The 27,939-nt window shown below is 37.4% G+C and overlaps 1 protein-coding gene and 1 long non-coding RNA gene across 2 annotated transcripts; both read right to left on the bottom strand.

Moving 5' to 3' along the window:
* Positions 1-18: 18 nt before the first annotated feature.
* On the bottom strand, positions 19-27,451 carry NUFIP2 (nuclear FMR1 interacting protein 2). The gene is made up of 4 exons (XM_028521928.2): positions 27,080-27,451; positions 20,643-22,370; positions 9,148-9,180; positions 19-8,452 (listed from the first exon to the last, which is right to left on the bottom strand). The coding sequence occupies exons 1-4, from the start codon at positions 27,354-27,356 to the stop codon at positions 8,400-8,402; spliced, it is 2,091 nt and encodes a 696-aa protein (XP_028377729.1). The 5' UTR covers positions 27,357-27,451; the 3' UTR covers positions 19-8,399.
* LOC118502127 lies at positions 9,696-12,545 on the bottom strand. The gene is made up of 2 exons (XR_004904807.1): positions 11,894-12,545; positions 9,696-11,669 (listed from the first exon to the last, which is right to left on the bottom strand). It is a non-coding gene; the product is annotated as an uncharacterized LOC118502127 (long non-coding RNA).
* Positions 27,452-27,939: the final 488 nt, after the last annotated feature.

The following is a 27,939-nucleotide window of genomic DNA, read 5'->3' as shown; positions in this document are numbered from 1 at the left end:
AAACACAAACACTTCAGAAACTTTAAAATTTTTTATTCAACACTGTACACTTATTGTCTCAGTTGGATCTACAAAGTTCTCAAGTTTGTTTTTCTGATAAAATAAGTAAATCTTGGTATGGATGTAGAGTGTTTGTAATTTATATTTTTAAAACACTGAACGTGAAGTAAGACATCAATAAAGGAAGATCATCACGTAACTGACGCTTCCTCAGAATCCATATCAGAAACAGCTATGGCAAATATCTAAGCATTTAGCAAAAGGGTAAATTTCTGGCCACTATTCTTTTACCTAGAAAAAGCCTATCTTTTTGACTGGGTAAAACAAACACTAAAAAACTTAATTGGGAGAAAGAAAAACATCTTCTAACTTAATTGTAGTCCACTAACTAACCTTTCCCCAGATTAAGAGGTAACTCAGCTCTTAAATGCTGACACACAACACAGAAATTTTGCTCCTCCAGTATGATCTAAAACTGAACAGAAGTGAACTACTGACAGATACTGAGAAGCCAGAGCCATCTAAGATAATGCTACACTCCTGCATTTATGTCTTTTAAGGCCATGCATGCATTATTGGCCACCTTTCGCGCCTTGACTAGTAGACTGTTTTTAACTGCCACTTTTGGTGCGTGAAGATACAGAAGGGTTTTGCTGTGTTTTCAAAGTCAACAACATACACCAAGAGCACACCTGGTGACAAAGAAGTAACACTCTCCTATACACAGGAAAAAGCTGTAAAACAAGGATTTCTTTTATATCTAGAAGCATGGGGAAAATACCATTAGTATTATTTTCTACTTAAACTTATTAGCCTCTTCTACAAAGGTCCTACAAAGATTATAAAACAATCTTTTAAAAGATGATTGACAAAACCTGGCAGTACATCTACACAATCTTTTAAGTATACATACATGGGAAGTAAAGCTATTTAATACATGCAGATTGCAGCAATTTAACCAAATCTGCCCAAATTCTACACTTGTTCTAATTGGCTTGGGCAATTTTTAAGACACAACATTATCTTTAAAACAACCTGTGCTTAGATATTTAAGCAAGATGATTCTAATTAAGTCAATCATTCATTCCTTAAACCAAATTTACACTAGTGACAAAGGTAAAAAGGTTATCCTACCTTTAAACCAGGTTTAAATCATACAATTGTCACAGAACTCCATGTGGCAAAGGTCCTTCCTTCATTTCAGTGGAATTACTTCCCATTTTTACTCAGTCAAATAAACCAAAAAATTTCATTGAGTAAGAGCATCCAGCAGTTTGTAAAACTGATAAAAATGCCCTGTTTCAAGAGAAGCCCTTTAGTAGATACAAGTCAAGCTCTGATTTTAAAACTGAAGTTTACTAAAAGAGGTGCCAGTTTTCCTCTCTTCTGCTTCCACGGACGAGCTAGCCCAGTACTGTAATTTTGAGCCATGTTTCTAAAGATGGTGAAGTGAAGAACAGCAACGAAATAAGGATAGGTCACTTTGGTAATGACACACAAATTAACTTTCAAAACATGTGCATAGCTTTATTCATCTACTTTGATCTAACCTTTTCATGGAGCTTCGGCAAAATTCGAGTGTGCAAAATGCATTTCTAAAACGTAATGCAAGCAAAGCTTTTCACATTTACACTGGCAGGAAATACAGAGAAACTAACAAGTCACATCAGGGAGAGTTTTTTTTTTTAATGACAAGAATTGCACAGTTCGTTACTTTGAGACAATTGTTGCACATGTAAGTATTTAAAATTTTCTAAGCAAGGTGCTTTAACAATAAAAAAATTTTAGGTTGGAAAGAGCCAATAACTTGGATCATAGCTCACATAGAATTCCAAATTAAAGTGGACTGTTATCTCCCTAGATTTTGCAAACAACGCTTTTAATAACACTTTTTATAATAACACTAAAGGAAACAGCAAGCTGAAACTTTTTCAAAACACACAAGATATGGTGTCATCACATTATTTGAAGAAGGTGCTAAGGGGGAGGGAAAGGGAGTGAAGAGTCCTTTACTATTTCCCACTACAGAACAGCCACTAACAGACTAAGAACAAAAAAAATTAAATCACTTCCCCAGTTTATAAAATAGTTCCAGTTTGTGACAAGATCTATAACTTTAAACAGAGAGCACCAGTTGGGCGATAGAATGAGCATTTCATACTGCATAAAAATTAGTGAGGTGGCAAGAACCATCAACCATCTCAGGCATTACTACATGGCCTTTCCAATTTTCTTTTTAATATACATGCAAGGCACATTGATATAAAAATAGATCTCTGGCCAAGAAATATATTAAATAAGCAACTTAAAATTTTGGCTTTGCAATATTGGCAACATCAAAATATAACCAGATAGCTTTGGACCACATGTCTTTCTCATATTCCTCCACCCCATTTGGTGTTTTTTTTCCCTCCTATTTTGGGTTTAATTTCCTTCAAGTTTGGATATGTGCTTGAAAAATTACTTTTCTCTCATCAAGTAGCATTCCTACTATACTCATTTATCTTTGCTAAGCAAAAATATACTAGAGAAGCAGAATAGTTGGAGTTCTGATTGATTAAGCTAAATCTGATTGGCTTGGGGCAGCATTATTTCTTCTGTATGTGAACAAAAAAATAAGTCCTTAGCTTATATAGTAGACAACTGTTTTCTTTCTAAAAGAGAGATCAACAACAAACCAATGATATTATTCCCTTTAAGCCATTCTTCCCAACTCCTCTTTTTTGAGGCAGAGAGGAAATAATAGAAACAAAACTAGAATTAAACAATTTTCAGTAGTAGAAGACATTTTAAGGCCAAAAAGTGTAACACTAACAGAATTTTTCTTTTCCTAAGTTATTGTCCTTCATAGGCCAATACCATAAAGTTATTTGTACTGATTCCCTCCCAAAGAGAATTTTAAAATTCATTCACTTTTGTTAGTGGCTGTGCTACAGGAAAGGTATCAAAGCAACCTATAAAGATATGGTATATCGTAATGTAAAAAGTGCATCACATTTGATTTTCAGTTTCTCAGAGCAGCAGCAGGATTAATCCAAGACACAAAACTGTTGTATTTCCATTCTAAAAATGCAACATACCTAATGAAATGTATTCAAGATCATGAAAGGATCCTCCCTCCATAGAGGATAAATGAAACAGACTAATAATAGACAAACAGGGGCAAACTAGAGGCATTCATATTTACATATTAAAACCATTTTTGTTAACATCAAATCTTTACATCTAGCAAAAGAAATATTTTGAGTAAAGCAGACATTACTAAAGCAGTATCCATTTTTTAGAGCCTTTGTTTAGCACCTGAGGAAAAAAGGATATATGGAAAGCTATACAATTTACCTCAAGTTGGTTTGTTGGTCTGTAGAGTAAAACTTTCATACACAATGAAGGGATACTGCACTAGAAAAAAACATTTGTAGCTATTTTAATAAGGCTGTAGAAAAGGGATACTGCAGTATTATAAAATGGCTTTATTACTCTGAACAAAATTGTATGGTTAAATAGGGAAGTCTGAATCAGCAATCCCACCACACTCGAGGATGGCTGTTCCATAGGTTTCTAGACCATAACCGCTATTTGACACTCCCAGTAAAGCAAAACCAATATACCACTCATGCTTCACTGGGTGTTTTTATTATGCACACAACTCAAAACATCGTTTATTCTTAAAACCCTTGAGTAGCAAGACTTTGAAATTTGAGTAGAGCCAATGATGCATTATTTTTTAAAACCAACCCAGGGTGGTCCTGGTTCTCACATCTGAACAGACTTAAGTACATTTAAAAACGTTTTATGATACTCAGAGCAGAAGCCCATCTTTCTCACCATAAAAGAATCCTGGTGCCCTATTAATTACATTAACAAAAAAGAACATCAATATTAAGAACTAATGATAACTTATGTGTCTCTGTAAACTTAGAGCAGCTATTATTCTTCTAGTTTTGTCCTCTGCCCCTCCCCTTTAATCAAATATGAACACTTTGGGAAGATGAGCAAATCCTACCCTTTCTTTTAAAATTCAGCAGGACTACCTAGGACTTAATAAGACATTGCCTGATCACATTCTACCTCAACTGATGCAGGGTCAACAGACCTATCATAAAAACTATTGTCCAAAATATGTACTTGTCCCACTACAGTGTCTGTTTTGCAGTTAGCATAGATACAAAAGAGGGATCATGCATTATTTGAGAATATGGTCCAGTGGCAAAACTATACTCATAATCCTTGGAAATGAGACTTTTAATCTATTTCTCTAAAGAAGAAAAGCCTGGAAAGAATGACTCCTCATTTAGCGCAATGTAAAATCAAGTGCAGCCTTCTTACAGATTTCTTTGCCTGTGGCCATTTGGTGTAAGACATTCAACTTCGTAACTAAATGGCTTTTTCATTGTTTAAAAAAAAGTTTACCGCCAAAGATAAACCATTAGATGCCTCCAATTGGGTTAGCAATAAACCTAATGACTAAGCATGAAACCACCACTGCCTTTGTAATGTTCTGTCAATGTATTTTATATTGTGGACAACATTCATAATTGAGGTTTGTCATATTTTCCCTAGAAACTGTCATTTGAAAAAACAATGTAGCACTTTTTTTTTCTTTATAAGGTTTTTGCAGATGCTGAGTGATGACTAAGTAAACAGATTAAGAACAAAATTCTAAAATGGAGAGAACCTTTCCAGCCATTTATTTCAAGAAAAAACTAACTGGCATTAACAAATTCCTAGTTATTTTCTATTGCCTCCTAGAAGGTAGAGGAGGAAGGGCTAATTACAGATGCTATAAAATACACTTTATGTGAAAGTTCATTACTAGGAGGTAAGAGGAAAGGCTATGCAATTAACTGCGGTTCAGCAAAGTGGGGGTGAATAAAGAGAAAGATAAATACACCCTGTCTTTTGTGGGGAAGGGGAATTATTCAAGACATCTACAAGAGAGTGGTATGTGACACAGAAGTCTACAATTAAGACAGATTTTAAAAGAAATCTTCACCCATAATTAGTATCTTCATAGCTATTAAAAAAATAGGTCATGATTTCATTCTTAGTGCCATTTTCAAATACTACCCCTTTAAGGATTAAAACCACCTGACTTTATTCTGTGTAATGAAAACAAATGGCACAAAATAAATACAAGTTCAATCTCTGAATACTAATGTCTTACACACATTCGTTTACTAATTTTTAATATCTCCCTCTTTCCCTCATACATACAAACACTCAACACACACTCAACACACACACACACACACACACACACCCCTTTTTCAGTCTTTATAATGGAGGGATGTTAAAAATCCCCTCTAGACTGTATTTGGTTTATGCTACAGTACTAATACTCTGAGTTGAAGGAAAATTCTTTATACCAAACAGTAACACATTAATGTTATTTAAATGTGCTAAATTAATCACAGCTGAAGTTTGTTTAGAAGCTTACACAAAAATAATGAGAAAACAGATCAACTCTTAAGATTTTTTTTTAATAAGTGCTCTGTAAGGAATTGTGTGAGGACCTAAGGAGAAAGATTGCAACAAGTAGAGAGTTAGGTGTTACCAAACAGCACAAAGGATATTTGTCCCAAAGTCCTGCTTGTACCTAGGCAATTAAGTCTATTAACCCAATGCCCCCAAAATACTGACAGTTAATATGATGGGGCTCTAGGGTTCCCAGAAGGTTAAGAGACATTTCTAACTATATACCTCTAACCATATAATCAAGGAAATTTCAGTGGAGAAATCAAGTGAAATGTTGCATTGTTTCATTTAGAAATGAGACTCTCAAAAACCTTTGGACAAACAGAAGGGATACATTCTCTTTTTGGCTTCTCTAAACATGGAGGCCTGAGGGGTATGGAAGGGAAGTAGGAAAGCAACAACAGCTTTCTAGACATTTTATTAAGTGTTGCTTCTAGATTTAAATGCCCAATTCAGATGGGGGCTGTGGTTTCTTTTTTTTTCCTTTTTAAATGGATATTCATTCAACCTCTGTATGTCACAAACCCAGAAAGTTTCTTGTGAGTTGTGAGACAGAAGAGCTTTAAAATTCTAGGCAAGCAAAACGGACATTTTAAAATAAAAAGGAAGGGGGCATGGGAGTCGGGGATGGGGGTGGAATCTGGCCCTAAGGCGACAAGTGGTTACACAAGGCAATTGAACACACAGCAGAACTTTAAAACCTATAAAACAAACTGGAGCCTTTTTTTCCTTTAATCAACCTTGTATCTTTTTTAAAAAAATCTTTTTGAAATTTTTTATTTTAAAAAAACACAAAAACACAGACTTCTTTCACTTCAGTATGTGGTATGTTGCATTTTCCAGTTTGTTCAATGCTTTAAAGCTCAAGGATGCTTCTGCTTTCAATTGTACATGGGCCTGAAGCATCCTAGCTTTTGGCAAGCAGGCAGGAGACTCAACAAAAATCAAAATAGGAACAAGGCAGACTAAATGCAGGGCACATCTGTAAACATATTATACATTTGAAAATTACAATATCAGTAAAAGTGATACAGTTTACAGGTGAAATGAACTATCTGGAACTGGCCTACACAAGTTTCTGAACCTGGACTGATACAATAAGTTATTTTATATTTATATATATATATATATACACACACACACATATATATATATATAATGTATAAAAAGTTTTGTTTACATCAAGTGGAATTGGCAATCCATGCTTATACTTTTAAAATCTAAGCAGGGCAGATATCCAGACTATAAAGATATTTATTCTATGTTGAGTCCAACAGCTTCTTTCAGAAACTACTTGTTAAAAGTCTCAAATAATCAACAAAACAAGGAAACTCATCCATATTATAGTTGCTAAAAACTGGTCATTTCTTAATCAAAGGGGATCCAGTCTACTTTTATTAGAAGACTATACCTCTGTATAGAAATGCCCTGCTATTTTAACCTGTATTTGACATACATGGATATACTAATTTCGGTGTGTGTAATGTGATGCTAAGTCAGGCCAGAGAACTTGTTTTTATGCCACTAACATCACCCAATCTTAAATTGGACCCTTAGTTTCTGCACACACACAAAAAAACTTATTTTAGCATGCTATATACAAGCTGCAGTGCAACAGGATGGCAATGTGATGATAAGACAGGGCTAATGCTCTTCTCTGCCCAAAAGAAAATTTCCAGAATTTCACATTATTTTCCTTAAAAAACCCATTTTGCTCTAGTAATAAAATATATTTATTAAGATATAATTAGAAGCTAATAAGCTCAGAAGTATAGTTTGCATGAAAACACATTTTCTATTGGCAAGGCTTATTACCTTCTCACTGGCTAAAAACATAAAAAGTTTTATAGTTTTCATGGAATTTTTTCTTCCCCTTTTAGATATTTCTGAAATTAAAAGAGAATTTACAAAAAGGTACAGAAGTTTCTCTTTAGATGTTTGATGAAAAACAAGGAAAACAGCACGTTTAGTGTTAGTGACAGAGAGCAAGTCTGGAGCACCTACAGTTGAAAAGCAGAATATATTTTTGCTCCCACTTATACAATTACATTAAAAGATGGGCACAGGAGTATTTTTCCATATTACATATCTAAAGCCAATCGCTCGTTCTGCAACTTTTCTTTAAATGACACTCATGGGTTCTTCACTTTTTAAAGTCCAATATGTAACTGAAGCCAAGTGAACTATGTACCACCAACTATTCCAGAACTGTAGAACTTCAATGCCCTCCCCTAGCCCCACCCCACAAAAAAATAAAAGGAAAGAAAATATTTCCCCAACACCCCACAGAGGTTGCTTAACTTGTGGCAAGACATGCAAATCATATTTGCTAAAAAAACACATCCCTGCAAACTTCAAGGCATGTATCCAGCATTCTCGCAGGGCTCAAAGTAAAACCAAAAGATTAAGGGAGGAGTAGGGGAAAATGTTGAATCATTCTGGGTTCCCTGTGATTAGTGTATCACTTTAGTCACAGAACAAGATACAGAGATCTCTAAGTGTATTGGCCTTTCCAGTGGGTCATTTGTTGCCCAAGTTGATGACAGCAGGAACTTTAGAACCACGCTTGTTAACAAGTCTGTATTCATTAATCACTTGCATTCACACTTAAAAACAAAAACTAACATAAGAAAAAAGAAGAAAAAAACAAAAAACAAAAAAACTATTCAGTACCGGAGATTAAATAACCATGTATAGTCTCTTGAAATAAATTTGATTCCTTAAGAAGTCTAATTACTTTCAGTTGCCTTTTTTAAATAACTATATATATATATGTATATATATATATATTTGTATATATTATCCTGTGATTCTACTTATGGTTCCTCTGCTGCGCTGAAGATCTAGGAGCATAAAAGCCTTGTGTCCCCCATGAACGGTGGCTCTAATGCTGCAGAAAGGTTATAAAGAGGCAGTCTGGTCCTTCATTGATCTGGACTATCCATGGCTTCATTGTAAGTGATTATCCTTTTGGGATCTGGAAGGAAGGTTAAAAACAAAAACAAAAACAAAAACAAATAAAAATAAGACTTGGAATCCTCAAATGCCAATGTTCCAATAACAAATCCAAAATAAGCATCATCATTTAAACTGCCCCTCATTTTAATGAAAATATAAAGACCAGTTCTTCTTGTATTAACACATGTGTGATCCATTTTTTCTCAAATTAACAGTTCAGCACCCCAATGGATTCCCAGCAACAGGGTCCTCTAACCAGTGAGTGCCTCAACTCCTACAGATTAGAGTCGAATTCTATTAACAAAGGTTTTCTTTATGTGTTGTTCCTGATTATAAAAGTAGTACAATACATTTGAAAAAAGCAGACAAAGAAAAAGTCCTAAACTGTCAATAACCCAATACTAAAACGGATTTGGATTTTTTGTTCTTCTCAGAAAAATGAAGTCAAATTTTATTTTAACCAGTGTGGATTGTCTATAGTAAGAAATCATTCAAGTAACACCTAGTGCAGAAAACTTCAAGTTAAGTTTGTTTGGCATAACTACTAGCTAAGTCCTAATCATCACCTAAACTTGTAGATCTGCTGGGCTCAAGGTATAAAACGGTCAGAATGTGCCTGGGCAAAGATGCCAGTGTTACTCTGAATTCCTATTGTTTAGCAATATAGTAACTAGTGATTAATACTAACATTTCTGGTAAGCTAAACATTCTTACCTTGCTTCTGTAAATTCCAAACAGATTCCATTTCTGCAAAGGAAAAAAAAGGATTATTTTATATATTAAGTTTTGTACAGCTCAGTTCAAAGCTATGCTTTTCACTTTAAGTCTAAAATAACTAGATTTGATTACTGCTGGACTGGAGGTAGAGTTGAAATAGCACAGCTCTAAAAAGCTCAGACAAAACAACTCACATTTTTCTATAATTCTGAAGCATGTCTTTCAGATTGCCTTAAGTGTTGATCACAGAAAGTCAATTCTTATCTGAAATCCAACTGCCAAGAGAACTATTTGTCTACATAAATAGCAAAGTTACATAGAATCATGCTTTAGATAAAATGATACTTCTTGTAATAGGCCATAGTTATTAAAAAAACCAAGTATTTTCTGGCAACCCGTTACCCCTCAAACAAGTACCCCAAGTCTTCTGAATGAAGCGTTCGTCAAATGTGACTAATTAAGATCGATGCTTAAAATGCCTTACGAAAACTTTACTTTTGCTATAGGCAAATGGCTGTGTTCTTTAAACAACACCTACTCTAACCCATATGGCTGAAATGCCTACCCATACCCTTAATAATACACAATCCTTATTTGCTCCAACCCATTCAAATGTGATAATCTACAATGTGCTCATTTTGATATTTTACAGTAAGGGAAATATGTAAATGACCAAACTATAGTGACATACAAAAAGAAGGCAAAAGCTCCACATGGAAACATACTAGAAATCTTCACAGAGGGGCTATTTGAAGTCTTGATGAGTAAAACAGTAAATGACTATTATACCACAAGAACCTAAGAATAGGACCTTGAAAGGAAATACTCTACTAGGAGATATTAATGTGAACAAAAACTACTTAGAAACAGAAATGAACCATAACTAACACTGGAAATAAGTACTCTCCATGTGCTTGTAGAACTACCATTTAAAAAAAACAAAGCAGTGATCTTACACTGTATTAACTGAATTCTGTGTAATTGCTTACTATAATTATCACCAATCAATTATTGTTAAACAAAAAAACTGGAGTTCACTAAGATAGGATATATCTGGACATGGGTTACAGTTGAGATATAACATTATCCTTTTCCCAGGGTTAAAATAGGTGTATAGATCTAAAATTATTTTTTGTTTTATGAGTACAGATGGGGTCATGGAATGGGGTAAAAAAAAAAAACAAAAACAAAGCACACTCTCCCTGCCCAACAGTCCCCCACACTATCAAACTCACTTCTAAAACACTGCTATTTTTTAATTTTGTCATAACTGAATATTCAGAGAAATAGGTTAATTATCCAAATGATCAAAGTTATTGTCCAGATAAAATCCCATTAGAGGTATCACAGCAATTCTCATTAATCAAAAACTAGGAACTGCTGGGCAGATGCCCATCCAATGGATTGGTAGGAAAACACCCCTCTCCTAGGAGGCCTAAGAAGGGGAGAGAATTGTAACCAATCTAAACTGGAAAAAGGGAAGATACATCATAAAGGGAATTCTAGTCATGGTGCTTATATTCATCACTCCAAAATAATTTCTAATTCCATTAGTTTCAGACAATCAGGTATAGCTGAAATAGCCCTTAAATCTGTTATCCTACAAACGCCTGCACTTCAGAGTAGCTTATTTTAAGAAATCCAAAGATATACCTTTTCTTGGTTGGCCTGACTACAAAAAAATTAAATACAATATAATCAACATTTTGTTTTCTTTTTGTGAAAAATACAAAAATTTCACATTTTGCAAACAATTCCTGAGTTCTGTGATGCTAATTATTTTAAGTTTGCTTAATGCAAAGATAAATCTATATTTGGCCATATGTTGAAGGGGGAAAAAGTAACAAACTTTTCATATTATCCCACCACCACAAACCTCAACCTTCCCTTGCCTCTTTTGGGGGGCGGTAGGCGTGGGAATAGACTTCACTCAAGAGTCATAGTAGCAACTGTACTACTTTAAAGAAAAACAAACATACCAATTTTAGAATAAAAATAAAAGCAACTACTGTTGACCCTTGGAACATGGGGATTAGGGGTACCAACCCCTAATCTAAGTATAACATTTGACTCTCCAAAATCTTAAATCGTCCCTCAGTACCCACAGGTGGTTAGTTCCAGGACCCCATCATGGATACCAAAATCCATGGATGCTCAAGTCCCCTATATAAAATAGCATCGATCTATGCATCTATTCAGTCAGCCCTCTGCATCTGTGAACTTTCTACCGTGAATGGAAAACAGTGCAGTTATTTATTGCAAGAAATCACGTTTAAGTGGACCTGTGCAGGTCAAACCCATGTTATTCAATAGTCAACCATTTTGCAAACACTCAATTTCTTTAATGGATTAAAGCATTTCCTTAGCTTAACTAGAACATTAAGCTTTAGATTTCACTCTAATATTATAGAGTGATTTTAAATGATTTCTGGTAAGAAGAAAGTTTTTTATCCTCAACTATGGGCTCTGGAGTAGTAAATCTGATCATGATTTTTGCGGAGGGAAATGGAAAGTATGACCTAGCTAGCCCTGGCTGGCATAGCTCAGTGGATTGAGCTCGGGATGCAAACCAAAGTGTCACAGGTTCAATTCCCAGTCAGGGCACATGCCTAGGTTGTAGGCCATAACCCCCAACAACCACACATTGATGTCTGTCTATCTATCTCTATCTCCCTCCCTTCCCTCTTTAAAAATAAAAATAAATGAAAAAATCTTAAAAAAAAAAAAAAAAAAAAAGTATGACCTAGCTAAAAAAAATAGCCATGGGCCAGTACTGAATCCTTCTACCCAAGACATAAATCAGTAAGTTCCCTTCCTGTTATTTAATATTAACTATTTCTATAACTAGTAGCAACTGAGTTATTTTGATTAGAATTTTAAAGTTTCCATGAAACTCTAACAAAGTTCAAAAAGAAAGGGAAATAAATATCATTTGCATAATTATATATCATGCTTAAACAACACTATTAAGACCAACAAGCTAGGCTACAGAACGCATAGAAAGTAGTAAATTCTATTTTGCCCTCTTTTAGAGGCTTACAAAAATCTTGATTCAGATTCTAAATATGAAATGAGTTACTTTGGTGTAATTTTATTTCACTATCACAAGAGAAGCTAAACAGATGAATAGTATAAAGAAGGCTACAGAAAGCACATTCAACTATACAAAATCATAACATAGTCATTTTTTTTTACTTTAAGTACCACCCTCTTCCGTATACACACTCACACACATATACACAGTCTTGAACCTCCCAGTTGTTTTTAAAGACTGATCACAGCACCTAATTATGCAAATAGTTACTAAAAAATGGTTAGAGGGCCAAACCTGCTAACCTACGTAAAGGGTTCTATTCTTCAAATACACTAAGGTAGGCAATTTTATTGAAAATCTGTAATTTTTAAAATATATTATTGATTATGCTTTTACAGTTGTCCCATTTTCCCTTTTCATTCCCCTCCACCCTGCATACCCTCTCCCATCCACATTCCCTTTATAAAAATCTGTAATTTAGACCACCATCCAAATTTGAAACGACGATATCAAATTTTTCAAATATTTAGTTATGCCTTTCTCAAATAAAGAAAATTTAGCATTCGATTTTTAAAAGCAGACTACTTTCCATATACTGTAGCTCCCCATCACAATGCTTCCTGTAGTAAATGTCTGATTACCTGCAAATTCTTAATTCCAAGTGGATTAAAAAGTATTATTTAGGGACTAAGGATACAGACCCCAAAACAGAAAGGCTATGTATGCCTTTGTGAGCTTAGCAGAGTAGGCAGCTTTCCTAGGTAGATGTTAGCATGAATAAAGCTTGGTGGTATTAAAAGTGTGCTTAAGCAGGAGTCAGCAAAGTGGGTTCTAACCACCATCTGTTAAAAAAAAAAGTTTTATCTGAACAGTCCCACCCATTGTATATACTACCTATGGCTGCTTTTGTGCACAAAGCAGAATCAAGAATGCCGTAATTGCAACAGCGACCCTATGGCTCACAAGCCTAAAATGTTTACTATCTGATCCTTTATACATAAAGTTTGCTGACCCATGCTTTAGTGGTCACAAATAATTTATTAAGGCTGAAAGTCACTGCTAAGAGAAAAAGATTTAGACAAAGTGAGAAAAAGACTTAAGACAAAGAACACTATTCAGGTAACAGAGCTGACTGTCACCCAGAAAGATTTTAGAGGAAGAAAAATGCTTTCCTGCTATTCAGGGGACAGAGCACAAAGGCATATATAAAGAAAAGTTTATTATTTAATCACATAGGTGAAGGGAAGCCACTGAAGAAATCTAAGTTTATTGTACTAAATATTAGTAATGATTCCAAGACAACTGAAGAGAAAGGATTAAATAACAGTACAAAGAGCCCAGTAAATGTTACTGAAAAAGTAAAGAAATAGGGTAGTTATATTAGAGATGGAAAAGAAAAAAATGGAAGTGTTAAGGAGTTTTAGTAGCATGAAAAGGAGATTGAAGGAATATCAACATTTGAGGAAAAGAAAATGATATAAGAAAGGTTATACTGAAGGTACAGAAAGTATGTAGAATTAAGGACATGCAAACTGGAGGGAGTATTAAACAACTGCAATTCTTAAGGAAAATTAAGACACTTGTAACTTTTTAGTCACCTATTCCTTTTTCTCTAGCCCAATGCCACTGCCCTGGCTCAAGGACTGGTATCTTATGAACATTTCTGAAGTTGTCTTTTAACTGGCCTCTTTTGCCATTATTGAGCCTCACTTTCTGTCTTCTATACCAAGGCTATCTATCATTCTCTTCCTTTAAAAATAAAAATCTGAAAGTGAGCACAACATCCAAAGCATTTCAGTGGCCACCAGGAAGATTGGATCTATGTGTCTTGTATAAAATTTATTTCTAGCATTTGACACAGTGGCTGGTACATCAATAAACCAGATGACTAAGTTCAAGATTTTTAACCTTGCACCATTCACCTTCCTTGAAACAAACTGAATAATCAGCAATCTTCAAACACTATTCCATTTCCACTACCTGAAATATTCTGATTTTCCTCGTACAATAAGCCAACTTCCACTTGTTTTTTGAATCCCTCCCTAGGAGAGCTCAACCCTGCTACTCACCTTAGGGGTTTCTCCATGTTCCAAGTGCATTTTGTATTTTTTTCTGCAAAGCTATCATACTAGTAATAGTTGTTTCTGTGTGCTTCCCTATTAGAGGTCCTTAATGACATGAACCCTTTCTTTTCATCTACTTATCACCACTGCTTTGCACAGTACTTCATGCAAAAAATATTTATTTGAATGAAATACTACTCATAAATCAGTGAGGAATATCACAAAGTGGTATTAGGTAGACCCATTTGAAACTGCTGATATTCAACCTTTTCTGATCTACAAAACCAGCAATTTCATATGGTACAACCAAATAGGTCCAGCCCTTCACAGAAAGACTGTGAAGCTAAGAGGATTAAAGCCAAGCAGAGACTTTAAAATGAAATACAACATTTAAAATTTTTAAACACTTTAAAAAGCCCATAATGGCTTCCCCCACCACTAAAAAGGAAAATACATCAAATATAAGGCCAAACAAGCTGACTACCACATCCAGAGTCCCCAGATCAATTTACCATGAATCATGCCTTCCAACCCTTCATTAAGCCATTTTTACATCACATTCTGAAAAAACTCATCAAGATAGAGACATAAATTTAAATTCTGCTTTTTCCCCCTCCTAATTCAGTTTTGCCCATCTTTTGATGATTACTGGCCATCACAACATCATCTTTTGCTATTCTGCCTTCTTTCTGAACCAGTCTACTATTCCTGCCTATTCTTTACAAAGTCTGTCAGAAATGTCTCCCCACCCCTTTTCCATTTTGACTATGCCCATAAAGAAATGCAGTGTGTTTTCAAGCAAATTTGATTAATCGAGTTAGAAGTCACCACCTTTTCAGTAGATGCTTAAACTCTTCACTGTATCAGTTTCAATCCTATTATTCCCAACTTGGAGCTATATCAAACCAAACTAAACAGAATTGTCTGAGCCATCTCTTAAATACACTTACAACTCAAAGGTTGATTGATTGATTGACTGCTAATTTCTACTGCTATGCATATTCTAATCTGGTTTATTTTTAAAGGCAAAATATCAAACTTAAGTTACTTGAAATGAAACTGCAACTACAATGATAGTGATATAGACAATTTGTTTTCATAGCATGAGTAGTTGGTTACTTCCCTCACTCTCAGAACTTGAGCTAATAAAATCTGGGGGTTAAAGTTTAGCTTCTACAAATTCCTTACAAGCTACCTTTCAGACTAACACCAAAGTAAATTCATTATTGCACTCATAAAGCAGACTTAATGAGAAATCAAACACCCAGTATGGATGCTAAAACGGCAGGTCATTGTGGGGTAAAAACGGATCTTATACCATCTTAAAAATTACTTGTTATATACAAAGGTGTCTCATAGAGAAGAAAAAAAAAATCCCCAAATGTAGGAAATTTAACCAGGGCTGAAACCAAAGTCAAACCTGCAGGTTATAAGATTAGAAAAATATATTACTGAAATATTGATAATGTCTAATATTAAGAAATCTTTAATATTTAGAAATATTAAAGGTTATTTTCTAATAACCTTTAGACAGTCTGGAGGAAATCATAGAGCAATTTTTATAAAATGAAGTAAAGGTGAAAATACTTATTAAGCATTGTGTTAAAAGGACAAAATTTAACATTCAGATCCTCCTGTGAACAGATGTCTAAATTGTATGCATAGTCCCCATCAGTTGTATGGATCAATTAACCATAGCCTGTCTCCTTCATACCCTGTTTACTAACTCCTGCAAGTGTAAAAATATTTACCAGTTCCTTCACAGCCTTATCTAAGGCTTATCTAAAAAACCAAACTATTTTTTAAAGATTCTACTTATTTTTCTTTTTAGAAAGAAGGAAAGGGAAGGAGGAGGGAGAAAGAAGAGGGAGAGAAACATCAATTGGTTGCCTTTTGCAGGCCCCCACCTGGGGACCTGGCCCCAAACCCAGGCATGTGCCCTGGCCAGTAGTCAAACAGGTGACTGAACAGGAGACTTTTCGGTTCACAGGGAGGCATTCAATCCACTAAGCTACACTAGTCAAGGCCAACCTAAAAACTTTATTAAAGTAAATACTTATTTGGTGATAAATAATATGTTCACATGATTGCAAATACAAAGAGAAAACTCTATTATTTCTCTGCCTGGTCTGTCCCAAGAGTCCAACTGACCTATTTCTAGTCACCAGAAAATAGGCTTCCAACCTACCCTACAAAATTGGTGTCATATTCATCTATTTGAACACATATCTACAAGTTGGCTTAATACCAACTCAATTTTTAAAATCACTTGAGTAGGATTTGATCCTATCAATTTGATAGGATTTTCAAAAACCTGATATATTTTATAAAATCAGGAAACCCAAATTATTTCTATGACAAATGATTTGCCTAATTACACAGGAACTGGGAAGAGCAGCATTAATACCCATCTTCTGTCTTTTAAATTACTTCCATCCCAATAGCCTATCTCCCTGATTTAGTGACTTCCCCCAGTCTCCAGACTGAAATAAGAAACCTCCAGGACCTGGCAGCAACTTACCTTCCTTCTCTTTTATAAACCCTCTGCACATCCAAAGTGGATCCCTTTCAATATTTACATTTACTCACGATTTTCCAACTTCCGTATTATCTCCCTCTTCCCTGTATTTCTGTACGTCAAAAATGTTCCCTATCTATCAAAACCCAGTTTAAAGGCTCTTGACTTGATGAAAACATACTGTACATTTACTTTCTTTTACTCCATTACATTCTCTCTTCATTGAAATCTAGTTATTTGTATCCTCTTCTGACATTTAAAATCTTACCTCATAAACTTGTTATTGTTTTCTCCACTATTTGATTATGTTCTTTAAAGGAAAAAAATCCTATCAAGGTGTTCCATAACTAAGCAAAGTACTTTGCCTATGGTGGGTATATCATAAGGGAAAGAAAAAAACATATACAAATTATTGTACAAGTCCTTAGTAGTACAGAAAACAGTGGCAAAGAGTACAGAAAACTGTGACAGTAGAAAAAAAAAAAAGAACTAATGTGAGGAAAGTTCAATAGACCCAGAGTTCCCAATCCTAGCTGGCAATTAAAACCACCTAGTGTATTAAAATTTTCTTATTCCAGGTTCCAGCCCAGATCAAATCACTTATGCCAATAACCTGCCACCTGTGTAGGTAATAGAGAAACAAATTTTTTAAATTTCATGCAACAGCCTAGAGTTGTCTCAGGGATATCTATTTTATCCTGGATAGCATTCATGTTGACTCACCCTAACGATAAAGGATTAAACCTTATTCTATTCATCTCCCCTGAATCTCTATGTGCTGGGAAAAATATACCATATCAATTAATGTTTAATAAGTATTCCAGAATGTCAGCATTTCAAATGCTTGATACCCTTCAGTGCAATATTAGCTAGGCAAGATAAATCAACCCAGTTTAAATTAACACTGACTGTTTGGTGTTCACACAACTCACACCAATGTACCATATTCAAGAAACTTGGCTTCAAATGACTCAGACCATTTCAAAATCAAAGATTCACCTTACAAAGTTAGGATCCAGTGTTATAAATCTCTGACAACAAATCAAAGAATTCTACTAGGGATTCTGAGTAACTACTTTGAAAGAGGCAACAGTTGTTATGTCCTAGGTATGTACATCAAAAAACTGTGTAACTCAAAATATCAACTAGTAAAATGTTATGCCTGAAATCTACTTTTAAAAAATCCTACCCCCCCCCCCCCCAAAAAGTGTGAAGATCAATAGGTGAAACATGAATGACAATGCTCAAGCTAGATGCTGGGTACATTGTAGTTCATTGCATTATTGACTCCATTTATGTATAGACTTAAACTTTTTCATAACCAATTTAAAAAGATAACATTTTATTAAAGTTTTGCCTCTTGAGTATCACTTCAGATAAACAGGAAAAGAGGACCTGCCTCTTACTTTAAATATTGGTACATACTGCTATGTAATGGTACTATATGCCCCATATAACAGAAAGATTAGCAGTCTCATTTCTTAAGTTAGTAATGCAATACATGTAAAAAACTAAAACTAAAAAAAAAAAAAAAAAAAAAAAAAAAAAAAAAAAAAAAAAAAAAAAATCCCCCGAACCAGAATTCCCATCAATCTCTTTCTTGTGCCTCAATGCATCTCATTTCATATCCTCAATTGTACTAAGCATTCAGATTTTTAAAAATCTGAAGTACTGCCCTGGCCAAGTGGCTTGTTTGATGGGAGTGTTGTCCCTTAACACCAAAAGGTTGCAGCCCATCAATGTCTTTCTCTCTCTCTCAAATCAGTAAAAAAACATATCCTTGGGTGAAGATTTTTAAGAATTAAAAATAAATAAAAATTTTAAAAATCCGAAGTACCTCTAACTCTAAGTAATTAAGGTTTACTCTAAAACATGCACCATTCCTACTGAACTGACATAACATACCCTCCTACCTACTACTTCCAAATAAAGTTGTTGAAGGGCTTATTTTTGAAGTTAGGAGGCATATCTAGAACTTCCAATTCTAACTTCAAGACACTTAGTAAGAGATTACGTTTGGACACTTGAAGACTACACATTAAAGGACAAAGAAAAATACGGGTGCTCTTTTAAAGGATATTCCAATAAGCCCAACTGATTATTACCTCTTTTAGTGTTTAAGAAAACTTAAAAAAGAAAAAAGCAAGCCTGCACTTATGAAAAAGATCTTCAGATCTTCAAAAACATGTGACTCAAAACAAATTAAAAGAAGGGAAATCAGTGACCTAATGAACAGACAAATCTACATTTGGCAAGAACTCAAAGAATCTGCCACTTTGGGACCTAATTGAGCAGAATATTGAATATCATTCTAGGGGGAAAAACAATCTATACCAATTTAATCTCAATGATGTCCAACTACAAAAACTCAAAATGACACACTTTAGTAAAGAAAATCTTTCAGCAACACCAGCCAAACTAAATATAACTGCATCCACATAAGGGCATTTTGTTTATATAAATACCATTGATCTTGTATTTAGTTAAAATACCTAGAAATAAACAGGAGTTAATCCTCCCACTTTTAAAAGGCCTACAGTTCTCTATAATAAAAATCATACAATACCACGAACCATTAGGGACAACTTACCCCAGAATTTTTTGCAAGTTGTGGGAGAGACCACCAGTACAAAAATACTTTGGTCGATTTCCCAAGTAATAGTCTCCAAAAGGCAGATGGCACAGAAAATACCACCAAAAACACCAGACTCCCCGGCAGAATTTAACTTATAATTAACCACATGTCTTAAGAAACTAAGCATTTCTCTTTGCTCCAACTTTCCTAAAAACATACAAGTTCTGGTTAACTTGTATTTACTTCCAAAGAGCAGTGCTGAAGAAAAGTGAAGACAGATAATTTTACCTGCCAAGATTTCTACTTCTCAACTCCTATAAGGCAATTCTACCTCCATTTTTCAAAGACCAAAAAAAAAAAAAAAAAGAAACCGAACATCTGTTTATTTCACTAAATGTCTTCCAGCTTGCAGATAAGGAAAGATATGCAGACTAGGTGATCTGCTTAAAAGTCACATAAATAGCTTTGTTATTCATCTCTGAGGCAGTGATTCTTCCAGGGAGAATACTGTAATTACCCCATCCCCACTATATGATATGCTGCCCCTGCCCTGCAGTTGGTAAGTGACTGCCTAAATGAGTCACTGTTAAAAATGGAAATGTGGAGGAAACCAACACTGTATGCCAACAACTGGAAAAAGATCAACTTTAAAAAAATAATTTTTAATGGGAGTGTGCAGTATATATTAGGTGTGTGTATACATGCAGGGGGTATGCATTTGCTGGAGTGGGGTAGGTTAGGGATGAAAGTAGAAGACTGAAAACCACTGTTTTTAAAAGCACTGAGGTTGTAAACTTCATCAAACCTCATTATTAGCTTTGTGGATTTAAGTAAACCCACTTGTGCCACACTGCAAAATTTCCTGTAAGACACAAATAACCATATTCTAAGAAAGATATTAGCAGGGAACTTGAGATATCTGGCTCCTTTAAAACATGTGCTTTGGGGCTATGAAAAGTACAGCATCCCAAGAGCCTGGTCCATACAATGTTTAATTGTGATTACCATTATCTTTTGTCTAAGCTATTTTCTAGATGCCATTCAGCACCCATTATTCCTACTCATTAAGCAAATTAGAACTATCAAGTGAGCTCACTAATACACACACATATGATATAAAAAACAAAGAGAAAACCTAAGTTGGAAAAGTCAACATGTCTTCTAAACTTTAACCATACTATTTCTGAAGACCCTGAATTAGTCTGTTATCAGTTGCTTATCCACATTATTATTCTCAACTAAGTTCTAAAGTATATTAAATTGACCAATAAGAATCTTTGTATAGGAAAACAAGTAAGTTACCTTTAGTGTGATATACAATAGCAGCCCTCAGGTCAAAAGAACCCCAGCTATCATTCCTTTCTAGGCCTCTCTGGTATCTCTGTTCTTTGGCGGAGGCCAACAAAGTGTTCGTAGGAGAGGCCAGAGGATTTTGATTTTCTATCTCGTAGTCCTTTGAGAGAAATACTAAAGCACCTTGACTACTGGTGTCTGCTTTTTGCAGGTCACCTATATGACTGGGTTCCAAGGATAAGGCTCCACTCTCACTAGTAGTCCCAGATTTTAGAATGCTACCAAGAACTTGAGGACTAGTCCGTTTTTCCAGCTCATAAGCCTTGGGAAACACAGGATGCTCAGTTCCTGAGGGGATTATTTCAGCACCCTGTGAAACCAAAGTGGCAGGATATTCCCCTTGAAATGTCACCTCCATTACTTTATGATCTGATGACTTCCCAATAACAGTCTCAGGGCCAGCACTGGGCTCATTTATAAATGATAAACCCCACTGATTCTGGAAAATATCCCCCAGGTTTTGCTGATCTGTCTGGGAGGGTAGATCCACTTGTGCTGTGCTCAACAGCACAGTTTGCATATTTGAAGGGTAGATAAAAAGGCTAGACTTAATTTGTTCAACAGCTGCTGAAGCCAGACTCTTGTCCTGGAGAACTGAATCAGTCCCAGAGGAGATGGGTGTCAGAGTATTAGCAGCAGTAGTTAGCAGTGGCTGACCCCCTGGAGAATACACACTTGCATCAGTCCCTGCTAAAACAGGCCCGTTAGAAAAGGTGGCAGAAGTAACAGATTTCAGCGCTGACATAGGGACCTGGGATAACCGGCTTGACGATTGGGTCTGAGTTTCCCCAGTAGATGACGACGAAGAGGATGAAGATGAAGATGGTGACACAGAAGAGTTCTGTACAGTTTTGTTGAGGTTTTCCTTAACTTTGCTTGCATAACTTATTTTAGGAACTATTTTAGCACTGCTATTGTCCACTGGAAAAACTGGGGGTGGTTTAAATAGGGTCCACGAGTCCTCTTTGGAGGCAACAGCAGAAGCATGCTTTCCTTTGGGCCGATCATCAAACTTTTTGCTGCTCATGCCAGGTTTAGTATCAGAGCTTTTCCGCAGTATATCACCCACAGCAAGTTTTCCTCGACTTGTTCCTCCAGGCCCAGTTTCATACTTCCAAATGGGCTTTGAACCATCTACTCGATTTCCCTTTTGTTCACTGTAGTCAGGCTTGAAAGTTTCAAGTCCCTGTTTTAAGGTTGGGACACTGGTCTCCTGTTGCATTATTTTGTCCTGCACTAAATTAAGGTTTTCACAACCCTTGGCACTATTGCGCCTAGCTTTCCTTTTTTTAGGAGTGGTATATCCGCTCTCAGATCCACTACCATCATTATCTGCTCCTTTGCCCATGTAACCATTAGTAATATAGCTAGAATTATTTGTTACAACACCATTTGGAATTGCTACAGTATCACTCTTATCTACAGGCTGGTTCTCTCCAGATTTATTTTCATAAGACTTTCCATTCTTTTTGTCCATACTGTTTTTCTGAATAAAATTCCTGGTTTTAATTCCTGCTTTTCCAAAGGTGCTGGACTTTACAGTTTGCTTCAAATTAGTGTCTAAAACTTGTTGGTTGCCATTGAGAACCCTAGAAATAGGGTTAGTAGCTTCATCAGAACTCAGGTTCTTTAAAGGTATTTCTCTTTCTCCAGCATTACCATTTAGTTCACCATAGCCTGGGGAGGGAAAAAAAAGGTTTAAAAAATTACAGTATGCACATTACAGTAGTACTTAACATTTAAGGGATGTTTATTTTAATGTGTGCTAGACACCACACCATGAACTTTAGCTCTATGTTATTACTTCACAGTTCTTTGAAAAGACACTTGTCAACCCTATTTACAGATCAGGAAATTGACCAAGCAAGAGACAGGACTAAGCAGGGATTCAAACCAAAGTCTGAGTTCAGAAAGAACATGACTTCTTAAGCAATATGCCATAATAATGCTCATCTAACAGAATCAAATTCCCCATCATTCTCACAAGACGGTTATAAAATTTCCTTTACAATTAAGAGTAGAGCTACCCTCTGGGCAAAATCATTATACTGATACAATAATTTTAAGTATTATAGGGGAATTAAAGACTCTATTTCTATGAAATGATAAATGACTGGCAGTACCATAAACAGTTTCTATTGCATTCTGTCAAATAAAAATATATCATCTGTGAACTTTTCCCAAAGCAATTAAATTCATTTTGACATTTCCCAGACATTAGATCATACTTTTAGTCTAAAACAAAAACACATACCAATGTTTTTAAGTCTTATAAGATATACTTTCTTAATTTTATATTTGGGTAAACAAAACAGACTCTCAGATAAATTAAGTAACTTGGCCAAGTCACAGAAGAACTGGAAATCTGAACTACAGTCTGCCTGGAACATGGTTTCCTATCACTGTCATACTGCCTATATAAATGACACAGTAAGAAATATTTACAAATAAAACTACAATGAAAGGTAACTAATTTTAAAAAGTATTACGGCATTCAAGTTTAACTTAAGACATTCAACTGCCATAAAAAATTTATTACTATAGATGATTCAACTGAGTCAACAACACTTCCCATTTCCTAACTAGTAACAGTGATATTAGTTATCTACCTTTCTATGAAATGTTCCCAAATCATCTTGAGGTCAAGTCATTAGAAACAGATACACAGAATAATATACACACACATTCATTTGAGGCAGCATTTCAGAGGTCAGGGGGTGGGCCTCTGACAGGAATACCAAGTAATTTGCCTTTGTCACTTTCATTCATTCTCTTGGGCCTTTAGTCTGTGAAGGTTAAAAGGCACAGAGCTTGTATATTTTTGTTTTGAAATTTTGTTTTAATTTCCAGTATGGTAAATATCAATAGATATAACACACATTAAAAGCTCTTTACATATTTCAAGAGTGTAAGGATTTCTAAGGAAAAAAAAAAAGTTTGGGGACCATTGTTTTAAAAGAGCTTGATGTGGAACAGAACAGTCTGGGAAAATTCACAACTTATTTTAAGTCACTCTTTCTAGATCAAAGGAAAAGGTGGGAACACTAAAAGGAGCAAATAAAGGCATTTTCTTCTGTATTAACTTTCAGAAAATAACCCAAGAAAACATACTTAAAGGCACAATTATTTCCTGAGAGGCACAAAACTTACACCATGAAAATATATTCTGTAGAAATTCTTAACCTCTGTAGAGTTATTTTATTTTTTTGGCTGCTGAAAAAACTTGATGGCAAAATTCTAACTATGAAACAGCAGAGATCACTGCTTAAGGTGTTTTCTAAAATGTTCTCTTTTTCTTCTTTAGAAAAGAAAATAGTCCCAACACCGAGACTCTCAACATTTTTAACAGATTTAAGTTTACCTATGCACAACTCTAGACCAAAGAGAACCTACATATAGCATTTACCATGCTAACAGGCCACCAAGGCTTATACTATTGGGACCATTAGTCATAATTTTATAGATTTCAAAGGTAAGCAGTTTAAAACATAAAAAAAATTTTAAAAACCCAATGTCCAAACTAAGTTGAACCAAGGCTAAGACTTTTAAGCGAACTAGAATAATTTTTTGTAAGAGTGCTAATATTTAGTGGCTCCGATATTAGAAATAACCAGTTTAAACCAGCTCAGAAGCCACTATGTTTCCACCTCCAAGTTTAAATGACCAAGAGATATTTCTTATTTAATTGTATAAAGTTTCCCCCATGGTAACCTTGTTGGTGTGCAAAGTCAGAGGGGCATTTTCTTTTTAAAATTTAGATATTTAAGAAAAATGTAAACACTAAATTACTGAGAAATTCCCTCTCTCCTTCTAGTGTTTTTATTATTTAGGACTGCCATGCTAAAGCATCTAACCCTACTTCAAATGGACTCAGCAAAATTTGAGTCCTGATAAATCTAGCTTTTGGATTAGAAACTGAAATTACTGAGCACATTTGGCTCTCTCTTGCGCCCTCTTCTGGATAAAGATAAACAGTTCCTCTTTATAGGTTTGTGAGTCATAAAAGCCCATCTCAACATACTGCAGATACATTTAAAAATCCTCATAACTTTTCTTACTAAATTAGTACTATGCACGTTGAAGCAACAGTACTGTGACCAGGCCACACACGAAAAATTGCTCATCCCAAAATGTTTATGTTCCCTTAAAACTGCTAAGTCCAGTTTGCCCTCTTGATTCCCTCCTGGGATGCCACTTTGAATGGTTGAGGCTGCTTACATGAACAGAGAGAAGTCCTACAGGAATATATTAAAGTCTGAGTGATAAAATACCATTCAGTAACACTGTCTTATATTCCAAGCAATCATAATTAGGTAATATTTCCTCACCTTTAAGTTGAAAAAGACTGTAACGTTAGAGACACGGTGTTGTGCATTTTCTTACAGTTTTTACACCGTTTCAAATCCTTTTAAGATTAAACACAACACATTTACATGTTCATTTCTACTTCACACCATCAGTTCCTACCGCCCCCCAAAATGGGAAATGACATTTCAATTTCAGTCTTCAAGACACATTAAGTAGGAAATAGAAAAGCAGTTTTTCTCCTGCTCTCAGGTAACTGCATGTGTCACACTTGACATAATGGGTTTAACATTCGTTTCTTACCATTCTTTATTTCTTTTCAAAGGATAAAGAACCCTTATTTAAAAAAAAAAAACCCTGTGTGATCATAAACTTTTAAGTTTATTTTTCCTCAAATGTTTTCTGAAACGACTTTTACACGCAATTTAATGTTTGTTAAAAATAGGGGTTTTGAGATCAATATCGGTTTGACAGTGGGAAAATACCTCTCCTTTCAACGGGGAAAAAAAGCCTCATCCGAGGCAAGAGGGTAGTGAACCAACCTCACAGATGAGCCAGCCACCCAGGTTCACCCTTAAGGACAAGAAACACGGTCAAAAAACTTGCCCTCTCCCCCCATCCAATCATCTCAATTCTCGCTCTTCAAAAACACTCCCCAAGTCACGGAGATAAAAGGGGGGAGCGAGAGTGGGAAGCGTTGAAGGGGGCTAGAACAAGCTTTTCTTGTAAAAGTGAGCTGCTAGAAGGAAAGGGCCCAAGTGAAAGCCTGAGAGGCGGAGTCGTGAGCGAACCTGGCAGGCGACGAGGTTCCTGTGGCAGAGAAACTCGTGACCGGGGAGCCCGGTTCCCGCTGGATACCCCACCCGGCCTAAAGGCACCGCCTCTACCCAAAATGTATCCCCCCCCCACCCCTCCAGCCCGGAGGAGCGTAGCGGACGCCGCCCGGCGTCTGCGGCCTCCTTCTCCCTTCGCTCCGCTTCGAGACCGGTTCCCCGCTTCGAGGCCGGCTCTCTGCCCCGACCGCCTGCTCCTCACGCCGCACCGGGGAGCCGGAAACGCGGCGCCCGGCGCAGGCCGCTCCCCTCGTGGCCGTTTCCCTCCCCCCACCCCTCACCCCAGGGACCCGCCCGGGGCCGCGCGGCCGCCACCGGGTTACACAACCCGGCCGGCGACGGGGGGAGGGGCGGCCGCGAGCCGGGGGCCGCCGCGCCCCCACAGTGCAAAGGGCAAAGCGATCGCGGGTGGGTATCCCGAGCCACCGGCTCTGCCGCACCGGGTGCCCCTCGACACCCTCCCCCCTGGGCTCCTCCGTGGGCCAGAGACGGTGACAGGAATCGGCTTCCAACATGGCGGACAGGAAGCGGCCCCGCGAGGAGGAGAGAACATTCCAGCCGCGCCGGCTCTGGGGGGGAGTGGGCCCGGGGCGCCGGCCGCGGGAGGAGTCGCGGGGGCTGATGGCGGGGTCCGGTGCCCAAAAGGGGTGTCTAGGGGTGGAAATGACCAGAAACAAGAGGGTCCCAACCGCCCCCCCCCCACGACGGGAAACCCCAAGGCCACAGGTGGGCTTGGGGTGGAGAATAAGGGAGGGCACTTCCTCAACTCTGCCCACCTACCCTCTCCTTGCTGCCTGCAATAGGGTCTCGCGACACCACCAGGATTCGCTAGGCCTTTCTGAGTTACACCCTAAAGGATTTTGTGGGCGCTAGGTTCACCCCAACTCAGGGCCCCCATATTAAGGTCCTCCCAGGGCTGCAAGAAGGTAAACGGGAAAAGAAAAATAATGCCAGACTTGCAAGGCCAACCCTCCGGGTCTCCCTCCAGCCCGAGCGGGGGCCGGGAAGGTCACACTGGCCTAGTTGGGCCTCTCCCATGCTGAGTAGAAGGAGAAGGCGCTGCAAACCCCGCGGCCCAGCCCAAGCTTTGCGAGAATGAAAGGAAGCTTCCCCAGAGTCGCAGGGCGGACAGTCACACACACACCCCCACACCCCGACCGGGTCCGCGCTTTCCAGACCCAGCCCCACCCCCATCTCCCCTATCCCCCACCCCCATTCCCCTTCCCCCACTCGTCCTCCCTTACAGACCTGTTTTCTTCTTCGGCGTTTCCTGGTGCTGCTGGAGGGCGTGTTTCTGCTCATGTTTCAGCGGCTTTGGCTGGGCCTTAGGGCTGCCCTCGGCTCCATGCTGCAGGTATTGATGAGGCTGCTGGTGATGGTGGTGGTGGTGGTGGTTGTGGCTGTGGTTGTAGAAATAATAATGGTGGTGGTGGTGCGGCTGCTGCTGCTGCTGCTGGGGGTGATGGTGCGGATGGTGGTGGCTGTGATGGTGCTGAGGCTGTGACTGGCCGGGCTTCTCCTCCATTGAAAGCGGCTGGGACTCCCTAGCTGAGGCTGCGGGCTGCTGCACCGTCAGGATCTGAGACTGCTTCTCCGGGCTCACTCAGTATATCTGAGCGCGTCTCGCCAGCGCACTGGTTAACCGAGTGATTTTGCGAGATTGGCAGCCGCGCTCCAGCAATCAGGAGCCACGTTGCGCCACAGGCCCCGCCCCTAGCCCAAATCCTCTTTCCTTCCCCTTCGCCACAGCCTCCGGGCCAACGCCACTTACCCTGTGCAACCTCACAGGGCCGGGCCTTCAACGTCAGCACTATGGCTCTCTCTTCTGTCGCTTTCTGTCGTGCATCGCGCAGTCTGCGAACGGCACTTTCAACACTCCTCGCTGGCGAGTAAGCTCGTGTCGAATGTAGCAGATTCCACGGGCGATTCCACTGGCTCTGGGAGCCATCTCTTGGTTTTGCATCTCCTAGAATCTGTTAGCTTTATTATTTTTTTGAAATCCTTTTCCGGGTAAGCAAAGGGGAAGCTCAGTTCCCTTAACCCTGAGACCACTAAAGGGGCAACACAATAAGAGGAAATAAATACATTTTTAAGATTACAAGGGCTTC

The sequence above is a fragment of the Phyllostomus discolor genome, chromosome 8 (genome assembly GCF_004126475.2).
Source record: "Phyllostomus discolor isolate MPI-MPIP mPhyDis1 chromosome 8, mPhyDis1.pri.v3, whole genome shotgun sequence".
In the NCBI taxonomy this organism is placed as follows: domain Eukaryota; kingdom Metazoa; phylum Chordata; class Mammalia; order Chiroptera; family Phyllostomidae; genus Phyllostomus; species Phyllostomus discolor.
The sequence above is the reverse complement of the archived record's forward strand: the minus strand, read 5'-3'. Positions and strand labels throughout refer to the sequence as shown.